General features: G+C 42.7%; 3 protein-coding genes across 3 annotated transcripts in view; all 3 read right to left on the reverse strand.

Annotated features, from left to right (window-relative positions):
• Positions 1-409: 409 nt before the first annotated feature.
• LOC135617622 (potassium transporter 23-like) lies at positions 410-6,644 on the reverse strand. The gene is made up of 9 exons (XM_065118031.1): positions 6,272-6,644; positions 5,806-6,034; positions 5,350-5,598; positions 5,161-5,211; positions 4,766-5,026; positions 2,586-2,638; positions 2,379-2,493; positions 2,012-2,266; positions 410-1,753 (listed from the first exon to the last, which is right to left on the reverse strand). Exons 1-9 carry the CDS (start codon positions 6,503-6,505, stop codon positions 711-713), a joined length of 2,490 nt encoding a protein of 829 aa, XP_064974103.1. The 5' UTR covers positions 6,506-6,644; the 3' UTR covers positions 410-710.
• Positions 6,645-8,174: 1,530 nt separating this feature from the next.
• LOC135616216 (protein trichome birefringence-like 19) lies at positions 8,175-10,271 on the reverse strand. Its single transcript, XM_065115408.1, has 2 exons — positions 9,591-10,271; positions 8,175-9,321 (listed from the first exon to the last, which is right to left on the reverse strand). The coding sequence occupies exons 1-2, from the start codon at positions 10,119-10,121 to the stop codon at positions 8,560-8,562; spliced, it is 1,293 nt and encodes a 430-aa protein (XP_064971480.1). The 5' UTR covers positions 10,122-10,271; the 3' UTR covers positions 8,175-8,559.
• A 709-nt stretch (positions 10,272-10,980) lies between these two features.
• Positions 10,981-12,842, reverse strand: part of LOC135617623 (protein trichome birefringence-like 19) — a 2,678-nt gene continuing 816 nt past the window's right edge. Inside the window, exons 1-2 of the mRNA XM_065118032.1 lie at positions 12,797-12,842; positions 10,981-11,907 (exon numbers count right to left, since the gene is read on the reverse strand). The exon at positions 12,797-12,842 is cut by the window's right edge and continues 816 nt beyond it. Coding sequence (XP_064974104.1) covers positions 11,155-11,907; positions 12,797-12,842 — 799 coding nt within the window. The 3' untranslated portion in view covers positions 10,981-11,154. The remainder of the gene's footprint in view (positions 11,908-12,796) is intronic.

Below are 12,842 nucleotides of genomic sequence, written 5' to 3' on the forward strand. Positions count from 1 at the left end.
AGACGAAAACACTGGGTGTAAGCCAGTTGACTTGGTCAACTAATATGGGTCCCTTACCCCGCGGCCAGTAAGAAGGCTCAGACGGTCGTATCCTGCTTGAGCAATTACATGTCAGCCGCGACCGGATTCAATTCCGTCGTCGTCACCGCCCGTGTTATCTTTGTTGCGCTATGATGGGTGGATGGTAAGGGATGCAGCTGAGCCCGGTTCTTCGGAAGGAGCCATGCACGTTCCTGAGGAAGAAGGCTACTTCTTCTCTGGTGGGTATTGAATCATGGGACACCATGACCGCTCACCCACTCTTATTGTCGTCTTGCGATTACCTGTTTCGTGTGGTTTAGGGTTCCAAGTTGAAGTACGAACAAGCAATCCAATCTCATCATCCATGGCCACGAAGCAGACAGGCATCTTAGTCTGAAAAATCCAAATCTTTCATAGATATTTTTTGTCTATTTTTGAATCGCAGAAGACAAAAAGATTCCACGTTGAAACAGCCTTAGCCATGAGAAATCTTTCAAGGGATACATCTTTGCTACCAAGGAAGAATCTTGTATTTAGCTCTGGCTGTTTGCCCCCACCGAAAGAAATATGACAGGGAGCATCTTCTAGATATCTTGGTTGAGATCAACCAGGCAACAAGTAGCACAACAACATAATTGAGATGATGCCATGGACTTCTTACTAAGATGATAATGAGTCTAGTATACAGCTCATACCATGTATGTCATACCGACCTGAATAATGTTCATGTGAGGAACACTCAAATTGGCTGCTCCTGCCCGGCAATTCCTCCTCAAGAATGCATAGAAGTAGTTTATGACGAGCTTCTTCCAGAACCAGGACTCCTTTCTTGCCCTCACATCTCCATGGGCCAACAGATATGTGAATCCAGAATCCATTGCTTCTCTTAGAGCCGAAAGTTCATATTCCAAACTGGGATCTTCGTCGGAAGTGATAGAGCTTGACGGAAGCAATGAAACTCCTGCTTCAGAAGTAGCGCGACTTCTACGGATTCCTGTATCAGATAACAGTGGAATTTGCAGTTCATCAACTCCACTCGGTGCAGCGGAATCTTGGGACCTTACAGACTCGTGATCATGCTCGATGTCGATTGGACTCGTCTCCAAAGCAAGCTCTTGAGCCTCCCTTCTCAAAAACTTCTCAAGGCTCTCCACCAAGAGCTGCTCAAAATTGTGGTGGTCTTCCTTCCGGATATCCTTGTATCCATAACGGGCAACGCAACGGAACATATGGTAGTCCTTCTGGCAGACTCTCCGAAACAAGAACCTTTCCTCTTGGGGGACAACCGGAACAGGGACATACTTGATGCAGACAAAAACGATGGTGGAATGAATTGCAGGGAGGGTAAGCAGAAACTGTCCAAATATTGAAGGAATGCCTTGGACTAGCTCATTGTACACAAGTCCGATGCCAGGGACCCTAATGGAGCCAAGGGTGGATCCAAGCTCAACGATGAAGTCCATGGATATCTTCTCTCGAATCTCACTCTGATACTTCAACACACTTCCATAGTTCCAGGTGTACATGACACATAGAAAGCAGGTAGCAAAAGCGAGAGGCAGCCAGCCGCCTTCCATTATCTTGGAAAGAACTGCACATAGGTAAATAAACTCCACTGTACCAAATACGGCGGGAAAACATAGAGCAATAAACAGATTGGTTTGCCATATAAGGAGCATCACTAGTGTCACCAATGAAGTGCTCACCATCATCACCAGAACCTCCGCAATGCCTATAGAAAGAACCTAATCAGTCATTCAGCTCCACTATTTGCATTAATTTATCAAAACATCAAGAAATTACATGAATTACATAGGTCATCTATGAGATGGAAATTGACAATATGGCCAAGAGAGAGGTGAAAAAATAAAGATGGAAAGAGAACATGAAGAATCCAGCAATAACTAATTAAAAATTATAAATAAATATATAATTGTACAGGAAATTTTGAAAAGGTGCTTCTTAACAAGAAGATAAAAAGTCTAGTTACCATAGGCATTGGCGATGTCTGTGGTATTCCGGAAAGTAGCAACAACTATTATGCACATAATCATCAGGAACCAGTTGATGACAGGAATATAGATCTGACCCATGAATTTCCTGGATGTATGGATAATCTTAATCCTGGGAAAGCAACCAAGGGCCATGGATTGATTTATGCAGGAAAACGTTGCTGAAATCATGGCCTGACTGGCAATCATGGCCGCGAGCGTGGCAATGACAAAGACTGGCCAGAATAAAATATCTATACAACAAATTGACATCAAATAATGTGTAAGCCAGTTACAAGTTAAATCTTTGGACTAGAAAATTAATCTTTAATTTGACTAAGATTGAATAGTATAGAGAAGGCTCACCTGGGACAGAATCATAAAAGATTCCTTCCACTGAAAATGGATGTTTCATCAAATACGCAGCTTGGCCCATGTACGCCAAAAGAAGACATGGAAATACGGTAGATGTGAAGGCTATCTGCACATACAGTAGGAGTTAGTGGATAAAAACTGTCTTAATTGCAGGGGTCGATCACGGCATCACCCTAAAGAAAGATAACTGTGATAAACCTGTATAGACTTTACAGAGAAATGGCCCAGGTCAGCAAACATTGCTTCAGCTCCTACAAACATGAAGCAAAAGGAAATTCCATGAAATATACATAATATGTCAAAGCAGAGGTCAGAAGCTAGTCAAAATACATTTAGCTGGTAATAAAGCTAAAAAAAGCACTAGGGAGGTAGGAAAAGTTCTCTCAACACAATGTATATGCCTACCACAGCCACAGAAAAAAACATAAAGCACAATCACGTATATTATATCTTTTGGTTATTTGCACTGTAACGAGTATTGCATCAGGTGCTTTCATCAATGCAGTACCCAAAAAAAAACACAAGATGCATGGAAACATATTAAATCATTCAGATCTATTTACGAAAGGCATCCCTGGCATTGACGATTATTCATTAAATAATTAAGTTTCCTTAGATCTTCCTCTTACTGCAGCTGACTCAATGTGGTGCTTATCATTTAACCAAGGAATGTCGAAACTTTAAACTATCTGGATCTACAGTAGCAGTCAGCTCATTGATACTCCATGGTACATTGCCTTTCTCAATTTTCTTTTTGTCTGTGTCAAGATGGCGGTACCATGTTGTCACGGCCTTCCGCTGTATCACGCCAAGTGGTGTGCCAGTGTTCTGTAAGCACAACTTTAGCTCACTCTCACCATAATATATCACAATTTTGATTACACTCCTTGAGGGCGAGCGTCGACACCACGGTCAAGGAAATAAACTCGTTACTTAAAAATAAGGGTAAGACTGCCTTCCCAGCCCTTGTATCAATGAGAGACTTATAAACTAAGCAACTATTTTTATTTTGAATATTCTCCTTGCACTACATGAACTAAATAATCTTTAATGACGACAAAACAAACAAATTATTCTTGAGTTCCCATTTTTTTATCTTAGGCTGTTAAGATAATACTAGATCTACCTACAAGATATTCTAATACAATCAAAACAACTATGACTTATTAAGGCCAAATAATAAAAATAAGCATATATGTTACTCATCAAAACTGACCTACCAAGTTGCTCTAAATTTTGACCACATGACTTTATTCAGCTTGGACATGATTATATTCTTCACAGGATGCATTAGGGGTATTACTAGCTTTGAGTTAGATTTAGCGTTAACGATAAACCTATCCTCAATCACTGTATCAGAAGTGTGATCTATGGTGTGAAGTGTAAGCCAATATCCTAAGTCATTATAATCCTCAATCACTATATCAGAAGTATGATCTATGGTGTGAAGTGTAAGACATTACCCTAAGTCATTTTATAATGTCTTCAAATCTAGATTACCCATAAAACTTAAAGATGTAAGTGATGTCGAGTCACTACACTCTTCATGGCTAATGGCTATACTTCCATTGAAGTACAACAAGCCTTAGCCACCCAAATCCGGATTAAGCCTTTTGGTAGAATTCTGGGGTTGGCGCACTTCCACATGCTTAAAATACGGTTGATGCACCGCCACATTAAAGTCCAAGTGACCGCACTCCTCTTTTACTTTCTTGCTCTTTACCCATCTATAGTCAATAAACCACACTAGCCAATGACAGAATTATCTGAAAACCAAATCTAGAGACTGAAATGTTGAGATTTGATTCATAGTTATCTAGGTAGTTATCATGATCTAGTAGTTATAGGGTGATTTCAATAACTACCTCAATCATGATCTAGTAGCTATAAGGTGGTTTCAATAACTGCCTCAATCATGATCTAATAATTATAGGGTGGTTATTACTAGGTCCTATAAATAGGACCATAGTTCATGAAACAAGGTATATAGAGAGTATGTACACTTGGGAATATCTTGTAAGTGTTCTTGTCAATCCTCCTGTTTTTAATACTATAATAGTATTCTGTTTTTTCCTTGCTCCTCCATCCCAATATGAAAACCACTTAGAAGTTAATTATTTTAAATGGTTGATGATTTTAAAAGACTTACATGAAGTTAAGCTGGGTATGTGAACAAACAACGATTATACGCATTAATGTACAGAATCAGATTTCAGTTTCTTCTCATCTTTAGAAATTTCAACCAGTGTACTAGGATAATCAAATTAAACAAATTAGGAAAATAATATTGGACAAAAAAAATCCATAATGAAGTATTTGAAAAGAATCATTAAGAAAAAAAAAAGGATAATTATCTGAAGTTATGTAGTTAAAGAAACCTGTGATGCACAGAACACAACCGCCAAGAGCAGACCATGCTTTAGTGCTGTTTCTCTTGAAAAAGAAATATATATATGCTGGATTGAATGCTCTTAGAACAGAAATATCATACTTAAGTATGTTGTATATTCCAATGGACCCCAAACTGAAGAACCAAAGTGCCAAAATAGGAGCAAACAAGAAACCCACTTTGCCGGTCCCAAACCTTTGTATACTGAACAATACTACAAGAATTACAATTGAGAAAATGACCACGGCATCTGCAAGAAGAAATTAAAATATCATGAGTTGACACGAAATTGACAGTACTAACAATTTCAAGCTAAAAGGGAAAATATGGCACTGTAATGGCTTGTGCATGTTGGTTCAGATGCAACAAAAAACTGTCACCAACCTGTGTCGAATCCTGAAATTCTGCCTTGAAGACCGCTCACAGCAGACATAACTGCACAGGAAATGGCTATCAGATATAAACATTAACCAGAGTTTAGAAAGCATAACCACAGCCAAGGAACTAACCCCTACTAGTTAGAAATGAGAGAGCAACTACATGTGAGAAAAATAAACTGGAAAACTTATGTACCTGACATGGATGGAGTAAGAATGCCATCGCCAATTATCATAGAGGTACCCATCAGGACCAATAACAACAGAAGACGTTTTGAAAAAGAATTTTTCTCCAAGATTTCTTTTATGTATAGTGCTCTTTCTAGCTCTGGAGTAGGCAGCTTGAGCCTAAAGCTGGAGATATCTTCATCGGCACGCTGCTGATTTGGAAGTAGACTAACCTTGGCATATCTGCATATCAGTGAATACAATGCAAAAGTTCCTCCTGCAGGCACAGATGCAGTGAGTGTGGAACAATCAGAACAGAGTGTCTTTCTAATTGAAACATGATACATCACAAGCATTTCAAATAATAAATAAATGTGTAAATATGATATTCTTTTTCTCAGATAAATAAATTGAATTCTGTAAATTAAACAGCTACATGTGAAGTTGTGAAAAGGCATAGAACTTTTCCAAAGTCTTTCAATACCTTCACCATTATCATTTGCTTTCAGCACTATAAAGATGTATTTTGCAAAAGGAATGAGTGCGATTGTGTACATCACCAAGGATAAGGCACCCAAAACATCAACCTCTGATTTAATTGGGACTTTGCTGAAGACATCACTAAAGACATATAAGGGACTCGTGCCCATGTCACCATAAACAACACCAAGAGTCTGAAATGCCATTGCAAGCGTGCTCCAGATTGAGATGTCCTGTTCGATTTGTAGTGAAAGAGTGAGAAAGCAAGACGAAGTTAGATTCCACCGATACCACACTATACGGAGAAAAGCTCCATCGACAGAATAGGAAGCAGGACACCGTATACCACACTATGAACGCAGGAAAATTCAACAAAATCGAAAATAACACGTTTGTCATTAGCAAGAGCAAAGTTCCAACGACACAATAGGAGGCACCGAACACCAATGACCCGACTCCCGAGATGGTACCTTTTCGCGACGCTTGTGAGCGTCGGCGATGTCCATGGCCTCCACGTCCAGCGAGTCCACGCTCCGCGCCTTCTTCACCAGCCTCCGCCGCAGCGTGGCCTGCAGCTCCGGCCCCAGCACCAACGCCTCCTCCTCGATGGACCACGGCGGCGACTCCGAGTCCACCTCGCTGCCGTCAACCCACCGCACCGTGCGGGCGCTGCTCGCCTCCTCGACGATCCCGCCTTCCTCCATCCCTTTCCTACCCCCTCAACTCCTCCAAGATCGGATTTTGGACGCCTCTTCCCCTTGGTTCTTCCCAGCCGACGCGAGGGAGAAGAAGAGACTTTTCTATCTCTGACACTGAAGCCAGCACGGTTCTCGTAGAAGCGGAGTTGTGTTTGGAGACAGAGCAGGGCCCACAAGGGGTAACCTTTTGGGTGGAATCGACGGTGGCTCTAATGGCGACGTTTGAAACGTGCGCTGCTAACCAACGGTTACGTGTATGGATATCGATGATGGGCATAAACAATGCCATGGTAGCATAACCCATCCTATATATTCCTCTCTCACCAGAAAATTCAATGTCGGTCCGGAAACCTGCCTTGTGATTGGGACAGATTTCGAGTCATTCTTGGGACCCACCTAATCAGCCACCGATGACCACAATCAAAAGGCTGGTAGGTCATTTGGTAGAGGAGAATGGGAAGGAAAAGAAACATCGTGTCATATTGGTCCGTGTCTGCATATATTATTATGGGAATTATATCAGATATAGGGACATCAAAGAGACTTGGTGACACTAGTGAGTCAACTAATTGAACACAAGGTTCAATAAAAATATTACTTTCGATATAAATACTACATTATTGTGTATATTTTATGATATATATATATATATATATAATATTTGATTTGTTTTTTCTTTGGTTTCTTGCACTTTATTCTCTTCTTTCTGTCAACAAGATATTTTTTAATACTTCTTTTATTTTATTATTTTCTTTTTTTGAAATTTATATTTAATTTTACTCTCAAAATTATTATTTTTTTATGTGTTTACTAGTTTAATTGATAAAAATTTTAATAAATCAGACTTGAATCTTGATTTTATCACTTTATTCATTATAAACAAATAAAAATGAGATTCACTATAGTGCTTCAATCACCATCAATAATATAATACTTTAAATTATCTTTATAAAAACCTCAAATAATCTTGAGAGAATATTAATGTGGGCGATGTGGATAATATTTGGATTAACCCATTTTGGTTCAAATCTATGTAAAAAAATTTAAGTGAAGTCGAGAATATCTTCGAAGCTTAATTGAGTATCGACTTATATAAAGATCGTTCATCGTGCATCGAGTGAGGTTCTAGATATGATTTATCTGATAGTTTAATTAATTATGAAACAAAAAATAAGATTTTTAAATATATAATAATTGATATCAATTAGAGTTTTTTATGATATATTTAAATAGGATGAATATTATGTAATATGTGTGAAATATTTTTTTATTTTTTATATCAAGCTAATATATATATATATATATATTATATAATTATATTTATTATTTTTTTAGGGATCCAATAAATAATCTTAGAAGAGATGTATATCTACGTCTCATGTTATAAAGCACCTTTCCAAAGGATAACCTCTTATATATATGTCCATGCTCTTTAATGAATTGAGTTGTATATGCCTTATGGAGACAAACAATGCAAGAGCATTTGATTATGATGAAATGAAATTAAATTCTAACATATAGAAAGATGATCTTCCCATCTTATCCAAGTTTCTTTTCCTTTGTCACACCACAAGAATTTACACATGCAAAGTGGCTTCATTTATTGGGAAGGTGGTGAAGTTGAAAATGATTGAAATCTATGTGTCAAAAGTCTAAGTGGATAGCTGTTTCCCTCAACAATGCCATGGTTTTCTTGTCTTCACCTCAAAACAAAGCATCACATCATTTCTTTATATGACTTTGTGCACTCATATTATATTACAATAAGACGACAACCAGTCACAGATCTTTTTCATGGGTTTCCAGTTATTGGATATCTCTCTTCACAATTGAGTGAAGAAAAGTTCTTGTGATCACCTCCAAAAAGTAGCAAAAAGGGCCAGAAGAAATGACTGGAATAACTCTGGCTAAAAGAAACATACAGATTGTATTCTTTTCATATCTTCCATTCTTGTGGTACTTCAGCTGGAGATTGGGGTTGTGTTCCGTGGAGCTCAGCCAAAACTCCATCTCCTTGTTGAGTCTGCATGAAGGTTTCAGGAAGCAGATCTCTGCAGCTTTTACTCACCTAACATCAGAAACAGAAGGGTGTTCCACATATCAATGGGGCCAGGCAAGCACCAGTGCACGCAGTCGTTGTACAGGGTGACGTTCTCATGCGCCCAATGGCCATATCTACTCGGATGCCCATCGGGCCTCAGCAGCATAGCTCCCGTGGTGTCCAACATCTTCAACTCCACTCCCTTTGCCCTCCCGACCCTCTCGGCTTCCCTGAACTCCTCCACTTGTGCCTCGTAGAACTCGAGATCCAATCCCTCCAGCCTCGTCTCGTTGCCCCGGAACGGCCTCGTCCTCACGCAATTCCCTCCCTTGTTCCACTCCCCGTTCTCGAAGTGCGACGGCGAGACCGTTCTCAGGAAGACCTTCCCCCCGAAGCCATCGAGCTCGGTGATGGCGCGGAGAGCGGTCCGGAAGGCCATCCTGTGGGAGTACCGCAACGTCAGGTCGGTGACGTTGTCAACCAGGCAGAAGTGGCAGCCGACGATCTCTCCCTTCTCGTAGAACATGGCTGGCCGAGTGAACCAGTTGCCATCGGATATGATCACGTAGTCGAACTCGTGGATTCGGGACGCCCAGTTGTCGTCGACCTCGTCGAGGTAGAGGTTCCACAGGCCAGTATGGTTGGGGCCGTCTGTGTCTGCTTCCTGAGCTTTCACCAGGAACGGCGACCAGAAGGTTGAGATGGTGAAGTTGTAGGCGGTGTAGAACATGCGCTTGAAGTTCTCATCCGTGGTGTTGGAGATGTCCTTTGGATACTCCACCTGATCGGCACAACAGACAGAGAGAGAGTGGTCAAACTTAGAAGATCCATAATGAATGACAAGATTATAAGATTCTACGAGTACAGATATGGATCCCATGTGGGCACGTCAATTTATATTCACAGCTCGCGCTCCAACGTGAAGGCCGGATGTGTTGTGTTCTGTCATGTATATTCATTTCATTGAACGTTTAAGATGGTTGATAAGGTTAAGATCTGGCTTTGGAGGAGGTATGAACGGGTAATGCTTTGGTTTGATGGCGCCTTTACCTTCGACAAGAGGCACATCAAGGACTGCATGTGGTTTCTGGCCAAGGAGTCGCCCACGAACGCCAGGGACTTCCCTCTCACAAGCTCGAGGAACCAAGAGGCGTCGAAGCGCGGCAGCTCGCAGGCCGCCGGCCTCCACCTCCATTTCAGGAAGTCCATGTCTGGTCTCCCGTACTTCATGCAATTCTGGTGCTCCTGGATCGTGAAGCACGTCAGGTTCGTGTAGTACGGCGCGTCTGGATCCCGAACCCACTCGCCCTGGGAGATGTCGCAGTCCCGGGGCAATCTGATGGAAGGATATCGAGGCGGCGGCGGCGGCGGAGGAGGAGGAGAAGGCGACGAGGAAGACAAAGAGGAGGCGGAAGAAGAAGAAGAACGTTCATCGTTGTACGAGGGTAGGGGAGGCTGGTTGCAACAGGAGATGATGGCAAGCACCAACAAGACGAGGAGGATGGAGAAGAGAAGTGTCCTGGGATTGCCGTGTGCATGATGGTAGCCCCAAATCCGAAGCCTGTAGGCATGAGGCTTCATTGGAAGAGGTCAGACGATGGTGAAGGAAGAAGAAGCCATGACTCTATAAAAAGCAATGGTGGCGTGACTTCATCTCTGTTCGATAAATATTGGGTGGTTGGCATGTCTTTTGCTGCCCACGTTCCGCATGTTGGGCTTCAGAAATAAAAATTAATATTTTTATTGAAATTAAGTATCATAAATTAAAAATAAACGTTTTATATTTTTGAAAATGATAATCAACATATTGTGAATCCACAAAGAAAAAAAAAAAGCTAAACTTTCTTTTTCTATTTTCAGGATTATTATATATAAATTAAAAAAGTGTTGTTTATATATAAAATATAATAAATAATTAAGATAGCACTAAGCAACCAGAATAAGACATGTCACTAACAGTTAATCTATGTACTGAGTTGGCCTGTGATCATGACCTTGGCGACCGAGTATGGTTTATGATGCTGGTCGATGAGCCAGAACAGCTGCAACAATGGTGGCATCCCACCAAGACATCATGAACTCCACCACGAATCCATGGCGGAGAAGTGATGGAAGAGGCAATAGAGGCAAGCTCTTGGCTCAAACAACGAAGGAGGGACCATTGCGCCATGGGCGTGCACACGACGTGAGGAAGCTCGGCGGCATTAACGCAAACACCAAACGCACACTCAGTCCTCTGCATCAAATACGATTTCTTTCATCGCATGTTCATGTTTTAGTCAAACAATGGCATCCCACCAATTATTTCCAATGTAAATTGAACCCATTAGATCCACTTAAGTCTGTCTCCGCTGCATTCCTTCTATTCAGATGCGTCCGTCGGAGGATGGTACTAAGAACATGTCCGAAGCTGCAGAAATGATAGGGATGGAAGAAAAGCTTCAAGAACTCATCAGATCGTTCAACAGAATCCATACACATACAATTATTCATCCCCTCCATGAATGATATAATCCACTCTATTAGATTGATTTGATGATCCTGTAACGTGGATCTCGGGGGAAAAATTTCTTCTCAGCCCCAAGCCCACACAAACACTGGTCTTCCTGTTGCTTCACTCCCCCAGCATCAGAAACAAGAGCTGGTTCCACATGTCGATGGGCCCGGGCAAGCACCAGTGCACGCAGTCGTTGTACATGGCGACGCTCTCATGGATGGAGTGGCCGTACCTGCTCGGGTGGCCGTCCGGCCTCAGCAGCATGGCCTGCGTCGTGTCCAGCAGCCGCATCCTCACCCCCGGCTCCCGCTCCGCCTGCCTGAATTCCTCCAGCTGCTGCTCGTAGAACTCCCGGTCCAGAGACTCCAGCGTCGTCTCGTTGCTTCGGTACGGCCGCTTCCGCTTGCAGTTGCCGCCCTTGTTCCACTCCCCGTTCTCGAAGTGCGACGGCGATATGGATCGCACCAACACCTTCCCCTTGAAGCCGGCGAGGCCGTTGATGGCGCGGAGGGCCGTCCGGAAGGCCATCCGGTGCGAGTAGTGCAGCGTCAGGTCGGTGACGTTCTCGATCAGGCAGTAGTGGCAGCCGACCAGCTTCTTCTGCTCGTAGAAGAGGGAGGGCCGGGTGAACCAGTTGCCGTCGGAGATGATCACGTAGTCGAACTTGTGGAGCTGCGACGCCCATTTCTCGTCGACCTCGTCCAGGTAGAGGTTCCAGAGGCCAGTGTGGTTCGGCCCGTCTGTGTCCGCCAGCTGCGCCTTCACCAGGAACGGGGACCAGAAGATGGAGATGGTGAAGCGGTAGGTGGGATAGAACATGCGCTTGAAGTTGTCATCTTTACTGTCCGACATGTCCTGTGGTCGCTCCACCTGCACACGATCGATTCCATCGTTACTAATCTTCTCAACCGGAGATCAAATCGAGAAACATCAAGCCAGATATCGATGATCTCCTGCAAAAGACTCGGGAGAACACCGTCGTGGACATGAATCTGACGTCAAAGGTGCCGAGTTACAGGTTGGATGTAGCATCTGACAATGTCAAAAACGGAGGCTAGCAAAGAGTAGATGAGAACTCTGAGACCTGCCAGCTTTTGGAGTGATGACAACCACGTGGGCGAGTCGGCGATGAGAGAGCGACAGCAATGTAAAGATCGAAACACGATGAGTCCTAAAGGTTACAGAGGCGATTCCCATTGCCCTTTCGAGGTGAAATCTACAGACTTGACTTAGACTGTTCTCTCTGGTTCGTCTCGGGCCACGAGATCTTACCATTAGATCCTGCCGGTTGGCTGGCTCTTGTTAGGGGCATCGCCTGGGCCAACCAAATGCTATCTTGTTTGTCCTCTCTCGCTTCCATTAATTGATGTGGTGTGTGTTTTGCTCCTCCACTCTTTTCCCCCTTCCTTTTTAACCTACCTTTCCCACCTCCTCACTCATTGCGACGAAAGGAAATCACTAGGAAAGAAGCAAACAAAAGACTGGATTAGCTTTGTTGCCTACTCACTGTTCATTAAATATTTAGGAGCATCTAGATCTGGTGTGTTGATCCAGGAGCGGAATCCGATTCGCAATTTGATTTCCAAGAGCAGATCAAATTCTTGATTTGGAATTTCTATCGAAATTAGATTTCAACGCCAACGGCAGATGGCATCTCGTGAGCTGAATTCCAGTGGCTTCTGCCTCCAGAGAGCAGGAAAAGAATTGGAGATCGAGTCATGGAGAGAGAGAGAGAGAGAGAGAGAGAGAGTGGGCTTACGCCGGACAAGAGGCACATCAGTGACTGCATCTGGTTCCTGGCCAAG

The sequence above is a fragment of the Musa acuminata genome, chromosome BXJ2-7 (genome assembly GCF_036884655.1).
Source record: "Musa acuminata AAA Group cultivar baxijiao chromosome BXJ2-7, Cavendish_Baxijiao_AAA, whole genome shotgun sequence".
In the NCBI taxonomy this organism is placed as follows: Eukaryota; Viridiplantae; Streptophyta; class Magnoliopsida; order Zingiberales; family Musaceae; genus Musa; species Musa acuminata.

Excerpts from the sequence above, each read along its gene's own strand:
- LOC135617622 (XM_065118031.1), bottom strand. The coding sequence starts at position 6,505 with ATGGAGGAAGGCGGGATCGTCGAGGAGGCGAGCAGCGCCCGCACGGTG. Across the intron at positions 2,494-2,585 it reads TCTCTGTAAAGTCTATACAG|ATAGCCTTCACATCTACCGT; the intron begins GTTTATCACAGT and ends CTGTATGTGCAG. Across the intron at positions 1,754-2,011 it reads AGACATCGCCAATGCCTATG|GCATTGCGGAGGTTCTGGTG; the intron begins GTAACTAGACTT and ends TTCTTTCTATAG.
- LOC135616216 (XM_065115408.1), bottom strand. The coding sequence starts at position 10,121 with ATGAAGCCTCATGCCTACAGGCTTCGGATTTGGGGCTACCATCATGCA. Across the intron at positions 9,322-9,590 it reads TGATGTGCCTCTTGTCGAAG|GTGGAGTATCCAAAGGACAT; the intron begins GTAAAGGCGCCA and ends TGTGCCGATCAG.